Raw genomic sequence first — 12,915 nt, 5'->3', positions numbered from 1 at the left:
GAGCCATTTACTCACTACAGTTACACTCTCCCTTCCAATTCCTATTTTAAGAGTAAATATATAACAAAAGAAGAACACAGTGGATCGGAATTTCAGACAGGGCTGGCCAGTCAGAGTTTTATTACTTCTTTTCCAGTTAATCAGAAAGTCTAGCTTTGGCAAAAGCTAAAATACAACAACACAAAATAGAGAACTCGTGAATTATAATGATGGAAGAAACTTCATGAGGTCACTCAGACCTCCAGGTTAGATGACCTCATAAATGTTACTCTCTCTTCCCCCTTAAAAGAAAAGACATTTCACAAATCCCTTAACACATTGTTCCAGTGTTAACAATCTTTCAGATCTAAAGTTTTTCCTAATTCCTAGAACAGTGTACTACTTGTAAAGACTAAGAAGAAATTGACTTTTTAGAAATACTAACCCTTCCTTAAGTCAGTCTTTGGCCTTCTCTGTCCTGGTCTGAAGAATTCTACATACAATTTTAAAAAAGAACAGCAATAATAATGGGCACTAGTAAGTGAATACTGCACATGTGTCAGGCATGATGCCAAATGCCGTTCGGGCATTATCTCATTCCTTTCTCCCATTTTTATGAGGTCACCACCATTATTAGTCCTATCTTAAGGGCTTGGGGTCATTAAGGCTGCCTCGTTAGGAAGTGGCAGTGGCCATTAGACCAGGTCTGTCTCACTCTAGGAACTTCTGGGTCACTGTTTTTCTCTCTCTATTACACTCTATTCTGCATCCTTTCCAACTCCTCCATGCTTCACTAAGATGAAGAAGAATTTAATCCATTTCATATGTTTGTCTCTTGTGATTTCACCACATTAGCAAATTAATTCTTTAGATTAAACACTACATTAAGTAGATATACCAAATTTATTGTTTTTCTCCCAAAAGTCAAGTTTTTATCTTCAACACTGTATTTACATACATAAATCATATACATGGTGGGGCAAAAGTAGGTTTACAATTGTTTGTATGGAAAATAATACAATAACTAATTAAAGTGTTTCATGTACTCACAACTATAAACCTTCTTTTGCCCATATGTAGTAGTATATACACACAGAGATTTTTTTTTTATTTTGAAAATGCACCAATGTTAATCACATGCCAATTTAAGGAAAACATTAAGAATAATGTAAATCTATATAACCTGAAATGGGTATTTTGGTGTTAGAAAAGTAAGAATACTGCTGTAATAAGTATTCTAATACAACTTGTACTGCTATTAATATTAATAACTAACATTTTATAACATTATTTGTCAGGCACTGTGCTTGGAACTTTTAAAAAATTAATAAGCATTTTTAGTGTGGTGAAAATGTATTCAGAGGCAATTAAGCAATATGATGGGCTAGTTAGCCATAACTTGGGCAACTGGAAGGGTCTCCTAACACTTATTAGCTGTATCTTGGTGGCTTTGTTTGACCACAGACTCTGCACTCCAATCATTTCATTCATGTAGTTCATTTTTTAAAATCTGGAATTCAATATTGACTATATAGTCAATAATATTGTAATAACTGGATGGTGTCAGATGGGTACTAGACTTATTGGAGTAATCACTTTGTAAGGTAGATAAATGTCTAATCACTATGTTGTTCACCTAAAACTAATACAATATTGTATATCAACTGTAATTGAAAAATAATTTAAAAAATAAAATAAGCATACACCTGGGAAAAATCTATTTTCATGTTTTCCAAAATACACTTAAAATTGAAGGCTCTACAAATAAATCATACAATAACAAATTATTACTGCATCATTCTAATTTGCCTGATAGTTAAATTTACCACATAGCACTGCCCCTTTAATATGTAGGGTTCCTAAGGCAGCTAATATAAATCATAAGGTTTGAAACCAGGCCAACAGATGGTTGAATTTTCAAAATAGCCTGAGCCACAGCTGCCACTTTGTGTTCACATCCAGATTAATAGCTGATACACCAGTTAAAACACAGTGAGCCATCACTAAGATTAATTTTCTCAGTTACTTAATCTGAAGCTTCCTCTAACTCAGACAGATATAAGAAATAAGATGAGGGTTCCGATTATGAATTGCCTTCCATTTTTATAGGGGCATATAACAGTGAAATTCCAAACACTTTCTTCTTACAAGACATGTTTCATCAAAAGCAAACATTTCAGAAGAGGATAAGTAGATTACAAAAAGGAGCCAGACTGGCATCTGAAATACTGCATTTTAACATGTCAAAAGCTCTGTTTTTTGAAGAGCATTATGCTTTCTAGGAAGGACGACATCAGTCCCAGTTAAATTAGGATAGTTTTGGTTTGCTTCTTTTACCCCAGCATAGCACACCTATACCATTTGAATGATAAATTATATGGTCACTCAATTTCTGTGCCATAAAGTAAATAATAAAACACCCTCTATGGAGTTCTTCTTAAATTACTTGATAATTTTGTACAGAGAACACTTTCACCTGCTAAAGTTCTCAAGTGAAAAGAAATGTGTAGTTTCCTCAGATGATAAACTAGTTCCCTCTTCTAACATGCCTGAAATAGATTCATCTTAATAGTATTCTAAGTCAGAGATTTTCAACTGGTGTGCCGCAAGAATTTTTAAAACATGCAATACCGGATTATGTAGTCAGAAGCACTGATTTCTTTTCCCTTAGATTATCAAATAAAAAAATGACAACAGCCAACACAATAGCCGTCTAGTATAAATGAATCAAAATTACATCTATTTTGGTCAGATCAGCCCAAAATATATTTTTTGGTGTGCCACAGAATTTTAGTAATTAGTTTAGTGTGCCATGAGATGAAAAAGGTTGGAAATCACTGGTCTAAGTAGAGATAAAATTTTCTTAATCATCTCCCTGACAGCTTACGCAAAAAAAAAAAAAAAAAAAAAAAAAAAAGACAAAATTTTGGTACTGCCCGCCATAAAGAGATATTTGTATAAAATGTCAATTTCATGTAATAATGTTTTTTAAATAAGACATTTCATACATATATGCACTGTCAGTCTGGGGTATTTTTGCACTTGTTACATTTTTACCACAGAAAGAATGAATGTTTGACTGGAAATTATCAAACCAGTTTACATTTTATAGAGAGATAACTGAGTTGCCATCAAATTAATTTGTTGGAAGAAATGATTGGATATATTGATCAAAATTAATTTTGGAGAGTTGTCTGAGGACTAAATTATTTCATGGTTTACTGAACCATGAACTAAAGCAGCAATTCTTAAATGTTTTGGTCTTAGGACTCTTTATACTCTTAGAAATTACTGACAATCTCCCTCTTCAATAAGAACTGATGTTTATGCCCTGGCCCCCAAGGGTAAAGGGGGACTGAAGATTAGGACACCAAAGTCAGAGCTGAGGATCTCCCCAGATGCAACCCCAAAAGTCCTTTTCTTTTGGCTAAACCACCACCTGGATGTAGCTTCTGGTAGTCACTGGATTGGTCTAAGCTGTTCAGGTCTCTTAAGGGAGATTCTCAAAATGCAGGGACATCTGGATAGAATAAATCCATTGACTCAACTCAGAATTCTCCATAGAGTTTCAGCCCATAAAGTCTGATATCTTGGTCTGATCTGTTTGGCTTTGGATACAGACTGAATGGAACATAGCTGTGATGACTCTAACTTACCTGACTATGTATGATCCTTTTCCTCTACTATCAACATATCTGTGCAGGCCTGTTTGCTCCTATTTGAGCCTACAGTTGGCACAACCCTACCCCCTCATTGCATCTGTGCTTCAGTCTTGAAGGTCTTATCTTTAAGGTCCAATCCTGTGTCATTATGTTGAGTAGTAAACTTCACCATCTTTTTAGCCACATCTATCTACTCAGTCTCCTTTATTGCATATTCACTGCCTCCATAGGTGTGACTGTGCCCATCTCCATTCCTACCTCCCTCACCAACTCCTCAAACACACAAACCAAGCAACCTCCTCCTGTGTGGCTTCCTCCGCTAACTAGACAGTAGATTCCATCACTACAGTCTTTGTAGTGTGCTCCCTACCACTAATACTGCCCCTACCCTGCCTCCAGTCCATTGTTCCCCACCCCTGTAAACCACACCTAATGCTCCTAGAATAAAACCCTTTCTCTCCATTCCATCTGGCTACTCCTCGATTTCATCTTATTTATCCAAACTCTGGCATTCACTAACACCACATTCTCCCAGAAGGTAAAATTATAAGCGTCTTCCACTGTGTGCTTTACCAAAGCCCATTATTGACAAAACCCTATCCATCTACTCCTCTTCCTTCTCCATTTCTCAGGTGTAATCTTAGCTGCCCACTGACTCATATCACTCTTACGGAGAATGTCTTACAGTCCTCTGTATTTCATGATACCCAAGAGAGGGGTGCACACATTGTATATGTTCAATAATACTAAATTAATGATGAATTATTAAACAAAAAAGGTTGGAATTCCCAGAAAATCATTGTTCCCACCTCTGCTTGCAGAAATTATCAAGAAACGCACTAGCCTGCAAAAGAAATACCTTCTTCTAGACCTTTCCAAATTCCCTACTGGCCCCTATAAGATATGTCTGATAGCTGAAAGTAAACTAGTCTTTGCAAGCACTAAATTGCTCATCAGTCTTGCAAAGGATGTCATTTAGTCAATGACCTTCCCTAAGGAAATATAAGTGGAACATAGCTGCCTGAGAAAAATTAATTCACCCAACTCCAGTAAGTAGCTCACAGAGAACAGCTTTCATCATCTTAGGAGATCTCAACCATATTTCATTCTAGGTTTTCTTCCCTTTTGGGGAGTGGGTGGATGGAGGATTTGAATTATAACTGGCTAGTGCAGTTAGGTTTTTAAAGAGTTGTAGCCCAATGCTAAGTAGGCATGATGTCACCCAAAGTTTTAATTATGAGAGGACAAAAATGTAATACAATTCCTTGTATCTGAAAATATAAATATTACTTCCACATCCTAGCAAACTCCCCTAACTCTCCACGTATAGGTATAGATGGCAGGAGATGGAGATAATGCCCAGCTTGTAAATGTAAAGTAGACACAGGGACCAGCAACAGCTGGCAGGGGGTCCAAACTCCAGTGCCTTCAGGAGCCAAGCAGGTAGTATGAACAGTTAAGCAAACTTTATAAGAAAATCAGTAGAGTTAGGGGGAATGATGAAAGGCAGCTACTTTCAAGGTCAATGTGCCCACTACTGCATCCAGGAAATCCCTGCCATGCAAGAATGTGGGACGAAATTGTTCAGAACGTGGCAGAAACCCAGATTTTTTAGGTCAAGTCATCAAATATTGGCAAGTTATTCAAATTAGAGAGAAGAAAAGAAAAACAAACAAGCAAACAAAAACAACCCTGTTCCAATCAAGTACAACATGAAAGGTTGCTAATTTGTCATCTTTGGAAAACAGACTAAGGTTGGACTGGTATAAAAAAATTATAAAAATATATTCCTAAAACGAAATCCCTATTTCACACCCACTTTTAGTAACTGGATTTCTGTGTTAATCATCTGTGCTGAATACTTACATTAATAATCATAACGCAGATTAAAAGCACAAATAAAAAATTAGAATATAGATATCTAGATATCTAGATAGATATCTAGATATCTGTGGACAAAAAAGGGGCCACATACTAAACCTGACACACACAGGGGAGGCCAGTATGGCAGGCCCTACAGACTCAGACACCTAAAGTAACCATATAGGATGGTCTGAACATAAAATTCCAAACTAAAAGTGAGTCATGTCGGATAGTCATGGTGGATAGTCACGTCTTAGGCCTGCAGCTTCCTGGACAAAGGTCAACCTTTACCTTAAGTGAGCCTGTCTATTGTCTTTTTGCATCGAAGATAACATACCTTTGAACTGTCAGAGTAATCTTTCTCCAGACCCCTCAGGGCACAACCACACTGAGTAAAGACCACAGAACCCTCATTGTTTCCCACATAAATCCAAATGCTGTAAATGTTAATTAGTAACTATCCTGTACTCCCAACGTAAAAAAAGTATGTGTAGCTGTTTTACTTTCTATCTCAGAGATTTCCCGCTTTGCTTTCTCCCACCTCCTTAATCTATCACCGATGGATTTCAAATAACCCTCCTTACAGCTCTTCCTTTGATTCTGATGTACAAAATACGCTGCAAAACTGCCATTCTCCACTGCATTTTCTTAATCCATTGAGATTAAGAAAATGCAGAAAGTGTCATAAGTTTGGCTCAAATAAACTTATAAAAATGTCTTCAAAAATTTCTTACATCAACATATCAAATTTTTGGTTAAGAGATGACTCTAGGCACACTATAATTTTAAAAATCACAGGAAATTTTTAAAAATATATGGGGAAAAAACTTGTGACCAAAACTAAATGCAATAAAATCTGAAAATATCTGAAGCCAATATGGCAAGGGGTTAATTGTCTTTTTAAAAAATATGTATTTTTACTGATTTCAGAGAGGAAGAAAGAGGGAGAAAGAGATTGAAACATCAGTGATGAGAGAGAATCATTGATTGGCTGCCTCCTGCACGCCCCCCACTGGGGATGTAGGCCACAACCTGGGCATGTGCCCTTGAATAGAATCAAACCCGGGACCCTTCAATTCACAGGCTGATGCTCTATCCACTGAGCCAAACCAGGTAGGGCGATATAGATATTATTTTTAAATGTGACTAAAAAAAGAATCTTTGCAATGGGAAAAAACATTTTAAAAAATAATGTTAAATAATCGGTATTGGGATATAAAATTGGTGGAGTTTGAAAGAAGCTAAATTGCTCTGAATTAGAAAAGGGTGAGATATAAAGAAGCCTAAGGGAAAAATAATCTACAGAAATTGCCTATAATAGGGGGGATTTTAGAAACTGAGCTGGATAAGAGCAAGCAAAGAAAAATTCAGTGGCTAAACATAGTAATTTGGGGTGAACTGAGCAGAGCTGTCTAATGGCAACACAGGTGAAGCATGCGATCAACTGTATAAGGCAGTCCCAAGATATCTTCTGTAAAATCCACATATTGCTTTTTTTAGTTTGTTTTTTAAAACGAGAGTGGGAATAGAAGGGGCCATGAAGTACATAGTTCTATTTAAAGGCTGGCCTAAAGTAATTACAGAGAAGACGTGGAAAACTAGCCAAAATCTGTATTCCACAAGAAGGATTTGAATTTGCCTTTTACAATGAACCTAAACAGAAAGGTTTGGTCCTCATCAGAACGTCAGTGGAAGACAACTCTGAAAACATGAAAGAAATTCTGAAACAAACAAACAAAAAAAATATTCCTTACAATTGATTTGAAATATTTTAGAGCATAAAATTCAAATGACATGCTAGGTATCTTCTGTCTAAGATAGTTAAAATCTTTGGAAGTAAAATGATGACTTCTTTGAAGATTTCTAGTGAGAATTCGGAAATACAATTGTGTCTCTTGAACATTTTTTAAAGTGCTTTAATAAGCTGCAGTATTAAGATCCTTTCAGGGCATATCTTTCCATAGTTTTTTGTTGTTGTTTTTTCAAGCTGAAGTGTAGAGAAATTATCTTGGTTGAAGACCTTGAAATATTTAGAATCATGTATTTATCTTCTTTGAGTATTCTCATGTGAGGTTGTCTTGACGTCCACGATTTTATAAGAATCGTACCTGGTTTGAAGTAGTAAATTTGGATCACAACAGGTCAGCCTCCTTTGAAATACATTCACGTTGCAGACAATGGGGGAAGTCTTGTTCCAGTTTTCTAAGAATCTCCCTTTAGTGTGCACATTTTCCACGTGGGAACATGAGTGTGTATGAGCCTATCTCATCACATGCCTTCTCCCTGAGAGATGCTAGAGCATTTATGTATGAGTATTTGTTTCCCCTCAAAACATGTTTCCTTTAGGGAAGAAATCAAAGGATGAGTTTTCAGTCTTTGCAGGGCACCTACAAAGGCTTTCTAAAGTGAACCTTTATGTGCTGGAATATTCTATTCCTAATTAAAAGCAGCAAACATGAAAATGCCTAGTGTAGAATGGTGTGGTCATATAAGCCTTCACTGGAGAAAATACTTTCTTCTTATTCATGAAATAAAATTAAACTGGAGTACACTTTAAATCGACATTTTAAGACTGCGGTATAATTATATTTAAGGCACAAAAGGAGAAAAACTATGTATACTAAAATATTGACTGATACATACGAATATCAAATATGTTCAACAAAATTTTCAATGTAGTATTTCCAAACCACGTATTTAGAAAAATATGTCCTTGAGAAAAACATATACAATTAGTCCTAAATATCTGCCAAAATACGGCTAAAGAAATCAAAAGTAAAAATGCTAAAGAAGTGAAAATTAAGTAAATACTTTTCAAAAGGCACTCACCAATCACAATGGAAGATTCACAGTGATAATAACCATTACTTTGCTTTTTCTTCAGCATGGAGCAAAGATCAATGCGGTGTAGCATTTCTTCTCCAAATCTGTGACTGATAAATTTTTCATAGAATTTGGGGTCTATTTCTTTCACTCCCTTGAAATGACAAAACAAAATCACATCAATCAATCATTTCAGTCAGGTAGCCAGTGTGAACATATTTATATCACTTTCTTAGAATCTGACATTACATTTTGGTACACAGTACTAGCTTCAAGAATTTGAAAATGGATATCACAAAATTGTTGGAAAGCTGTTTTTAAAGTCTCCTTGTCTAGGATGAGCTATATAAAAAAAAAATCATTAAAGAGTGTTATTTTTAAATCTGGCAACATTCAAAACTTCATATACGTTAAGCTTCAGAAATAATAAAGTATTTCAAGTTGAAATTTGAGATATGAAGAAAAGAGTAATTATCACCAACAACAATGAAGAAATGAATTTTGAAAAGTGACCATAACATTTAATAGTGTACAACAGTTTTAATAAGATGGATGCACTTTTTAAACTCCTTATGTAAGAATCATATCAAAGACCGTTTAAGTTTATTTGAGCTGGGGGAGGGCATCAGTTTGAAGCACTTCCAAGTTCTTCTCTACCTGACCCTCCTTATTCTTAGTGGCTTTCATAGCAGAAAGAGGGCTGGTGAAAAATTATAGTGCGGTGCCCTTGATACCTCTGTAGTTTCCCCAGACAGATACTCTTCCCCTTACTATACAAATGGTCCTGCACCCAGTCTCAGTCCAAAACACAGTCTGTAAGATGAAGGTACAATACTATACAGGGCACGTTTACTGGCTGATCACGTATGAACTTTTCCTTTTCATTTATAATTTTTAAAATATTACCTTGGCAATATTTGTCAAGGGTTAAAAATTAGAAAATATGAAGAAACTAGAAAGAAAGAAGGAAAAATCATTCACAACCATATTTATATAAAACTAGAGGCCTGGTGCACAAATTCATGCACATTGAAAGGAAATTAATTAGAAGGTGGCCGACGGGGCAGGACTAGGTGAGATGGGCTGGACACGCCCTGGAGCCACCTCCCGTGATCCCTCACCAGCAGGCTGCACAGAAGGGTGTCTGTGGAATGAGCGGTGGGGGGATCCCTCTGGCAGGTGGGGTCCCTCGGCCTGGCCTACGGGGATCGGGTCAAAATTGGCAGTCCGTCATCCCCTGAGGGGTCCCGGAGTGTGAGAGGGCACTCTGCAAAGTTGCTGTCGCTCAGCAGCTCCTGCGTCGACCATCTGCCCCTTGGTGGTCATTGTGCATCATAGCTACTGGCCGGTCAGCCAGTCAGCTGGTCACTTAGGCTTTTATATATACAGATACATTATTAACACTGGAGTGTATATCCTTCAAGCCTTTTCTATACATATATATTGTTTTCAGAATATATTTATACAAATCTTACTACAAAACATACTTAGAATACATATTTGCTCTTTTTAGTCATAAAAATTAATTTTAAAAATATATAATAGATATAAAAACAAAAATTTTTTGATTAAATCACCCAAAATGGCTACTATAATTATATCATGTATTTTATTTTTCTCTGCAAAATAAAGTACTTATTATTTTTATAGGACTATGATTGTACCATGAAAACTATTTAATAACCAGCTATTTTGATAATTCTCCAAAGAGTCCCTCGTTCTCTCAAAGAGACAAATTCCCAGAACAGCCTACGAGGTCCTGCTGTGCCATCTCTGAACCTCTCAGGCCTGGTCTCCGACTGCTCTCCCCTGTGTCTCCCCAGCCTCCCTGGCTTCCTTGCTCTTCCATGAACATGCCAGGCACAAGCCCACCTCAAAGCCTATGTACTGCCTGTTCCCTCTCCTGGAATGTTCTTCTCCCAGATATCCTCAGGGACCATCTCCCAACTCCTTTAATTCCTTGCTTAGAAGAGCCTCACCTGACCATCCATTTAATTTGTACTTCCAAATCCTCTCTACCCGTCTCTCTTTATATAGATTTATGTATATTTTCCCACAGCATTTACCATCTATGTTACCATTACATAACATACTATGTAAAATGACTTTATTATGCTTATTTTTCATTGTCTGTCATTATGTATCCCTCCCCATTAGAATGTAAGCTCCACATAGAAAAGAATTTTTGTCTGAGTTTTAGTCACTGAAATATCCCCAGTGCCTAGAACAGGGCTTGACCTGGAGAAATGCTCAATAAACAATTGTCACAAATGCAAAGGAGAATTGTTGACAATATCAAATTCTATTCATTTCGGGTTCAATAAGAATGAAAGGGAGAGGATTCCTTTTGATTTGGTGAATAGAATGCCACAGCAGACCATTATGCTGAGGAGCAGTCAGAATACATGAGTTCAACTCCAGGCTCTGCCATTTTTCAGCCCTGTGGCTTCCCTTCAGTTTTCTCAACTGTAAAATGAGGTTAACATCAGTACCTACCTCAAAGTGTTATATGGACTAAATAAGTGAATTTATGAAAGTGCTTATACCAGTGAAATATAGTAAATGTCAGTGCGTGTGTGTAGCGGGATGGTGGGAAATGTGAGAGGCAGGGGGTTCAGACCCTTAGACCAGACAGAAGACAAGTGATAACTTAGCAGAAAAAGAAGAACCTTCAGATACCAATGCCAGCAGCATTGACTAGCCACTGTAATCTCCATTTGAGTTTTGTATCATTTTTTAAGGTAAGAAATAAGGGAAACATTCATCTTCTAACCTATTGGGTGAATTAATTTAATTTTAGCAAAAAGGAAGTACCAACTATTTTGCAAGAATTGTTCACAGATAACTCCCAACATGAACCTTAAGGTGTTAATTTTTACTAGCGAGTACAATGGAATTAATTATTTAACTCAATTTACAGAGAGAGCTGTGGTTCAAAGAGGCATGAGTCCTAGGAGACACTGAAATTACAAGCACTTATCAGAAAACATCTTCAATAATAAAGTATACAGAAACAGATAACCTGCTTTATCTCATGTATAATATTAATATGCTCTTTATTCTCCAGGGAGTTTTTTGTTTGGCAATATATTAAGTTTTATTTTCAGGCTCTTTGTCCCATGTCAATATATTTCTTTTCTAGTAAAATCTATCTGAATTAGTCTCGCCATCCAGCTGTAGCAGGTGGTATTTCTCTTTCATAATAAAAGAAAGGACTAGCATTCTAAGAATATAAATGAGTACATCAAAATTGGATGTCATTTAGAATAAGGGTAAGAAGTCTCCTATTTTCTGAATAGATCACTGGGTTGCCAAAATAGTCCCCAAAACATCACCCTGCAAGGTTATATTTTAAAACTCAAAAGGTGGGTGATGGCAGGTTTTCAGCCCCCAAATTATCCTCTGCTTCCTTTCTTCATAGGCCAGACCCTTTTCAAGGCACCTTGTCATTTAAAGATCGATTGAGGTGCATGTTAGGAGAACTCAAAGAAAATCACAAAAAATGGTTAAAGGTAGGAAAATTTGACTTACACAAAGGCTAAGAGAGTCAGGGTTATTTCAAATGTAGAGAAACAATATGTAGGGTATTTTCAATGAAACCATACTAAGAGTGCTTCAACACTGGAATTCTGAAGATGCTTGATTGAATGAATGCCTGGTATTCTGTTTGAAAATTATTTTGCCTTGGACCTAACATGGACAAGATATATTTTTCACACTTATAATTGTACCCAATGTAACTGACATATCAATTATACAACATAACATTAAAAGAGAAAATTGGAAGTTAAATACAGGATATTAGACTTTGAAACAATAAACTAGTGGTAAGAAACATCAAACAAAAATGCTTTTCAACACTTTCTTAATTAATCATTAGAAATGACTGAAGTTTTATTTCTCTTTAGCCTAGTTTTAGTCACAGTTTAGGGAAAATTATCAGTGATATTCAAAGCAGTTGATAACCTTTGATACAATGTACCATGAAGCCCCAAGGAACCTCACTGTTGATGATAACTTGGCACCCGAACAGCCAATACAGGAAAAATGCCATTGAGAGCATGATGAGTATTTTTAGAATCATCTAATGGCTGCATCTGACAAGTAATGGAAATCATTCGCTCAGAAAGCACTCACCGTATCATTTACGCTTAGCTAAATGATGTGTATAATTTAATATGTACAAAAGAGGGATCAGACTTATATTACTCTGCAACCAACTCTATTTTCAATATAGGAAGTAAAGCACCATGAAATATGAAAAATCACATTAGTTAACAATCTGAATGTAAAAATAATTCATTTAAGGTTCTGAAAGATAAACTACTATTATTCATCTTTAATTTCGATGAGCAAGTTATTGTGATCAAAGGAATGATGACATGTCAGTGTTATTAAGAAGGTTAAGACTTTTTATATAATAGAAGGTAATTTCTTATAGTGACTTTATAATAATCACAGCTTCCATGATGAAAATACAATCAGGCTGCATATCAGACAAAGAAATTACGAGTCCCACTGATGGGAAGCTCGGCATGCCTAAAGCTCTACTGTGTTTTCCAGTAGGTTATCCCTGTCATGCAGGGAC

At 36.2% G+C, this 12,915-nt stretch overlaps 1 protein-coding gene across 5 annotated transcripts in view; it reads right to left on the bottom strand.

Annotated features, from left to right (window-relative positions):
* AKAP7 (A kinase (PRKA) anchor protein 7) overlaps positions 1 to 12,915 on the bottom strand; it is an 85,246-nt gene that overhangs the window by 25,688 nt on the left and 46,643 nt on the right. For all 5 annotated transcript variants that reach the window (XM_005859006.2, XM_014533821.1, XM_014533822.1 and 2 more), the window contains exon 7: positions 8,334 to 8,481. In XM_005859006.2, coding sequence (XP_005859068.2) covers positions 8,334 to 8,481 — 148 coding nt within the window. The remainder of the gene's footprint in view (positions 1 to 8,333; positions 8,482 to 12,915) is intronic.

This window comes from Myotis brandtii, unplaced genomic scaffold, assembly GCF_000412655.1.
Source record: "Myotis brandtii unplaced genomic scaffold, ASM41265v1 scaffold123, whole genome shotgun sequence".
In the NCBI taxonomy this organism is placed as follows: Eukaryota; Metazoa; Chordata; class Mammalia; order Chiroptera; family Vespertilionidae; genus Myotis; species Myotis brandtii.
Note: the sequence above shows the minus strand (reverse complement) of the source record. Positions and strands in the feature narration are given on the sequence as shown.